Here is a 5,858-nt window from a genome sequence, read left to right on the forward strand (position 1 = left end):
AGGCTTCCTGCTCCCCTGAGCATGGTTGGGTCTGAGTGTGATGCTTGGAACTCCAGCCACCATCCAACTACCAGCCTGAGGGTGATGGCAACATCTCAAAGCAGAGCAGAGTTGGAACAAACCTGAGGATTCAGAGTCAACCAGGCCTGGAGGTAGAGGCATCAAGGCTGGCACCCTGATCCAAAGTCCTTACCCTCCCCTGCTCAGCCTGCTCTACCTTGAGGGCACAGGGCAGTGAAGGGAGCCACATGTAGGGGGGTGGCCCAAGATAGAAAGCTGGTTCCCTCCTCAGTATTGCCATCAGTGACCATATTTTGTTGATTCCAGCACCTCTTCAGTGTCTCCCATTTGAGTCTTCATTCATTTTGTTATGGCTCAGACCCTGATCCCTGACATGGAATTCTTTCCTTCTAAATGTTCTCTTGCCCCCAGGTTTACACTCCTACAATCCAGCCACCACATTGCTGCCTCATGATCTTCCTAAAATATTGTCTGCTAATCTGCTCTGACATGCAGACAATATCTAATGACTCTCTGTTCTCTGCTGCCAGCCCTCGAGTCCTGAGGGTGATGCACAGACCCTGGCCCAACCCCTCCCCTTGCTGTACCCTCCCCTGGGGCTGATTTTCATTCACCCTTTGTCCGGGGCCTCCCTCAGCCCAAAGTGTCTCAGTGGGTTCCCAGAAGCCCCAGCACCACCCATCTAGGGAGCCCCTGCTGAGCCCATGTGCTCTCCCTTTGGCCAATGTCTGACCTCCAAATCCTTTCTCTCACACCCCATTCTCCTGCAACTCCATCGTCTATCACACAGTTGCTTTTGGAAGCAGGAACCTTGCATTATTTCTCTTACATTCCTGGGGCGGAGCAGAGAAGCTGACACTCAGTATTTGTGAAATAAAGGTCTGTGCAGCTGGACTGAATTAAGTCCAGGAAGGGGGAGATTGGACAGTTTGGGAACCGTGTTGGGGAGGTGATCCCTGGTCAGAGAATGCAAGTTCCTTAGTGTGGACACGGTTTGAAGAGCTTGTACTGAAAGGACAAAGCAGAAACATACTCCCCTCCCTCTCCCCTATCTTGCCTTGGAGGTCTGGGCCCTCAGCCCAAGCCCCCTACTTTCTGAGTGACCACAAGAATGCCGGTATTGACCTAACTCCCCCAACCACCACCTGAGTGGACCAATGAAGCTCCAGGAATGCAGATAAGGTCCTGATAAGGCTATAGTGGAGGACGGCCCAAGTCTCAGAATGTGCTGGTCACTTCCTGACCTTTGTGCTGTAAGACCCTGATGAAAAACCCTGACCTAAATGACCAATCTCTGTAATCCACGTCACCCCCTAAGCCCACCCAAATAACTAGCCCTATATAACCTTTGTTCTCCTGGGACACGCTCTCTCACCTTACCGCTGCGTCGGACAGAGGCTAGGAGCCAATCCTAGGATTGATTAATAAAGACTCCTTGCTTTTGCATCGAAAGAGGCTCCCTGGTGGTGGATTATTGGGGACCCCGAACTCTGGGCAGAACAGTACATAACCCTCCCTGTGGGGGTTTGGAGTCAGTAATGTGCTAGAGCTGGTCAGATAAAGGCGACACCTCAGTTACCAGTAGAGTTTTGGAGAATGACAGCTGGGTGGCACCACTGAGTTCCTAAGAGTCCTCCCAGACCTAATCATTTACCCATCCAGTCACAGGCTGCCTGGGACAACTGCAGGTCTCCAGGACAGGGTACAAATGAGCAGAGAAAGGGGGACAGCCACCAAAAGAAGGAGAGGGTGGGGCAGCGGCCACATGGGGACTTCATCTGGCTTCCCATTTCCACTAACTTCATGACCACTGCCCAGATGTCACCCTAATGCCTGCCCTCTTCCCTTTGCTGCCGTGGAGGTGGTGAACACCCCTTCCTCCCCGAGTTCCCAGACATGATGTACTGACCTTGGGGCTAAAGAGGCTGCTTCACAACAGAGCTTCACCAACAATGGGAATTTATTGTAAAAGGGGGTGTGACCACATTGGCCTGGTGCCAGTTTTAAAGCCTCCCAGGTAAGAAGGCTTTTAGGTATTTAAAAAGTTGAAGAAATAAAAAGAAGAAGAATGTTTAATCGCCATATAAGAAGGTCAATAAAATTCAAATTTCAGTGTTCACAAAGTTTTATGGAATTCAACCTCACACATCACTTACATCTTGTCCATCCACCATTTCCTTTGTAAGTGACTGAGATCGTGTCGTCCGCTGAGGCTAATCCACTATCTGGCTCTGTTCTATGAAACCCCAGTTCCTATTTTCCCCCCAGCCACTGTCTCTGCTTTCCCCAAGGCCTCGCCCATCCCACCTCTGTGACCATTTTCTCTTCTCCTCACTTGTCCATGTCCCCTCCCACCTTCCTTCCCAGCCCCTTCATGTTTCCAAAATTCCCCCCAGAACTTCCTTTCTCAGGTGGGGATGGTGATGGGTGTCATCTCTTATAGCCTATGATGAAATCAGGGCACATTTCTGAATAATATAAGGAATTCTACACCCAGCTTCTAATGTAATATATTTCTTCTCTCAATGTGTAATATCACAGTCCACTCATCTCCTTCCCTTAAAACCCTCCCAAGTATCCAGGATTGTATCTAGCTAAGTTATTATTTACCTCCATGATATTTAACAAATCAAAAAAGAAATATATTTTCCTTTGGATTTTATTTATCTAGAAACACTAGGAGAACATGAATGACATGTCTAATGTAAGGAAGAGATATGAAAACTGAACTTAAGCAAAAAGCACATAAGTTTCTTACAAACACAGAAAGGGATGGTGAGTTTGGAAAAAAGAAGCCAATTGTAGAAGTCAGCTGAAAATGCTGCTCAGTGTCTTTAAGGAATACACAACTTAATTAAAAGGACAACAAAAATAAAAATGCATATCACAAGGAAAGCAGATAACCCAATGTTATTACGCATCCACTTTCTGACTCTGAGCAGCACCTTGAACACCCAGGGACTCTGGGTCTCCTTCAGGATTCGCTCTTGCTTTTCAACATAAGCTTTCACCTTGGCCAGGAACCACCTGGGCTCTTCTCCAGGGGTGCTGATCCTGCCTTCCTTGAACATCTGTGCATCCAAGTAGAGCTCATTTGTGTAATAGGCGCCCTGGTGCTCCCTCTCCAGGCTCTCGACCACAGCCATCAGCTGCTCCAGCTGCTCCCTCTGCTCCTCCCCAGTGGCCCGGTTGTTGAAGCCACAGTACCTCCTCCCACACTCCTGGATCAGGCTCCTCAGGCTGCGGTTGTCCGTGTTGACTACATACTCATCCAAGGACCCGTCCCCTAAGTCCTCCTTGTGAGTGAAGAGGACCACCACATATCTCATGGCTCCTATCCCAAAGACCTCCTTCACCCTCCTCACTGCCACCGTGTCCTGGGCAGTGAAGCGCCCTAGCTGTGTCACTAGCAGCAACACCTGTGGTCCTGGGACTGAGAGCAGGTAGCAGTCCCCGATGTCCTTGTACATCTCTTGGTTCTTGGCCTTTGTCTCAAAGATGGAGGGCGTGTCAACCACCAGAATGTTCTTCCCATTCCACATGCCTGTGGCCACCTGGCATCTCCTGGTCACAGTCTGGGCCCCCAGTTTGGACTCAAACTTGGTCTGGCAGAGGATGCTGTTTCCAGTGGCACTTTTCCCGCAGCCGGATTTGCCCACCAGGACCAGCCTCAGTGAGGATGATGATTCGATTCGGTTATCTTCTACACAGCCTGAAAAAGAAATATTGTGTGTTTTACTAAGGCAGTGTTGCTTCAGATTTTTTAGTCATGGACTCTCATGTACCTCGTGGAGGTCCAGCAAATCTGTAGACCTCCCTCCCAGGAAACTGTCTTATCTAAATACATACACAAATTTACTGACAACTGTATGAGGTTCCTGGACCATAGAAAGTCTACATAGGAAGCCCACGTTGGACCCATAGCCAAGAGTAAGAACTGCTACACTGACGAGGTTACCCCAAACCCTTCAGCCAAACCAGGGAAGATACAGTTTTTCTGAAAGTTAAGGGGTCCCTGTGTTTTTCCAGGGATGGTTTCTAGGCCAGTTTCATGCTAAATAAATGTGAGATTAGAAGAAGGCAGAGGATGAGAACTCACACCTGGCAAATTCCCCCACAAATTCCCAGGCACACATGTGTAGAAGTGCTCAACACATTCATCATTTATCTAAACCTTGGGATGAAAGGGAGTCTCAGATATGACCTCCCACCAAGGACCAGCATAGGTCCCTGGGCCTCTGCTCTCTGGGTGGGGAGTTGGATGCTTGAAATTGAGACAACAGAAAGGTCTTAGATAATGTCAAAGGCAAAGCCTGGGAGATGACTCAGGATGGGTGGCTGAAGAGGCCTGGAAGTTAAGACCTTTAATAGTGCATGTGATAGAAAGGTCACCTACTTGGTTGATTGAATTACAGAGAGTTAACAAAAGTGATGCTGGGGAGGGAGACACTGAGCCAAGAGCTAAAACCTTCAAGGGATGAAGGAAGATGAGAACTGGAGATGTTCTAGAGTTCTTCTGAGCTCAAATGGATTCCACATTCACTGTAGGCTTCTAAAATCTATTATTTTATTCCTATTCTATGTTGGTTGTTGCTTTTCTGCAGTGTCTGGGATGTTTTTGTAGCAAACATGATTACTAAATCTCTCTGGAAAACTTTTCCATTTCTTTAGCTCAGAGCAGACAAGGAAAGAGAAAATTTATTCACAATTCAGTTCAAAATCCTGCAACTTCTGACTTGAAGTTTCATTTCCACATTTCCCACAGTTCATGTGCCTGGAGAGCATTGTACTGGGGGGTCAGGTGTGTGTGTGATGATGGTTGGGAAGGTAAAGATAAAAATGAATATTATATTTTACTTCTTCAATTTAAAATCACTGGGTTTCTGTCACTGTGTTTGAGGTGAGGGATGCCTTAAAAGAACTTGGAGTCTTTCTTACCTTTAGCCATGGTTCCATATTTGCTCTTCGGAAGTCCTTCCATTCTCTTCTGGAAGAAGCACAGGGAAAGAATAAAAGCAAGTGTCTGATACCCTTATAATTAACCCAGTTTTAAATAACTGAAAAGGAGCAAAGGGAATGCCAAGTATTATAATCATTTGTGCAACTTTGTCAGGAAGCTGCCGTTTAACACATGCCAGTAAAGTTTGGGTGACAGAGGGAAGGTACTTGCTTGTCAGTCACAACTGGGAACAGGTCATTGGGCAGAGTAGGTGTGGCCACTGCAAGCACTGGGAGATTTGAGATACTTAATCTCCTAATCAAAAGTGTTAGCTCCAATACCTCCTCCTAGAGCTTGACTCCTGGCCTGGGGACTCTCAGGCTCCTGATCTCTTGCATTTGCCACATGCAATGACCCACACAATGGGCTGATAGACTGCAAATACCCTGATGCTGTGCCGGCCCCAAGTCCACCAAGGAAAAGAAACTTTGGACACTGACTTTGCTTGCAGCTCTACTGAATCCTCAGCTGCTTCTCTTCCAGGACTGCATGGAAGGCAATGGGATTGAAACCCTGGATAAAATTCCATGCAAATAAAAATCACTCATCCCCAAAAGAGGACATTCAGAAAGCCAAGAGACATATGAAAACATGCTCAAAGTCACTAATCATCCGAGAGATGCAAATCAAAACAACAATGAGGTACCATCTCACACCTGTCAGAATGGCTATCATCAACAAATCAACAAACGACAAGTGCTGGAGAGGATGTGGAGAAAAAGGAACACTTGTGCACTGCTGGTGGGAATGCAGACTGGTGCAGCCACTATGGAAGACAGTATGGAGTTTCCTCAAAAAGCTACAAATGGAACTCCCATTTGACCCTGTGATCCCACTC

The 5,858-nt window shown here is 47.3% G+C and overlaps 1 protein-coding gene and 1 pseudogene across 2 annotated transcripts in view; both read right to left on the reverse strand.

Annotated features, from left to right (window-relative positions):
- Positions 1-797, reverse strand: part of LOC102751977 — a 5,650-nt pseudogene extending 4,853 nt beyond the window's left edge.
- A 1,867-nt stretch (positions 798-2,664) lies between these two features.
- Positions 2,665-5,858, reverse strand: part of LOC102752259 (GTPase IMAP family member 5) — an 8,504-nt gene continuing 5,310 nt past the window's right edge. Inside the window, exons 2-3 of one of the 2 annotated variants that reach the window (XM_015562290.1) lie at positions 4,960-5,005; positions 2,665-3,733 (exon numbers count right to left, since the gene is read on the reverse strand). In XM_015562290.1, the coding sequence (XP_015417776.1) occupies positions 2,856-3,733; positions 4,960-5,002 (921 nt within the window). In that variant the 5' untranslated portion in view covers positions 5,003-5,005 and the 3' untranslated portion in view covers positions 2,665-2,855. Of the gene's footprint in view, positions 3,734-4,959; positions 5,009-5,858 lie in introns of both variants that reach the window. The other variant, XM_015562289.1, reaches the window with a different exon arrangement.

This window comes from Myotis davidii, unplaced genomic scaffold, assembly GCF_000327345.1.
Source record: "Myotis davidii unplaced genomic scaffold, ASM32734v1 scaffold1298, whole genome shotgun sequence".
In the NCBI taxonomy this organism is placed as follows: domain Eukaryota; kingdom Metazoa; phylum Chordata; class Mammalia; order Chiroptera; family Vespertilionidae; genus Myotis; species Myotis davidii.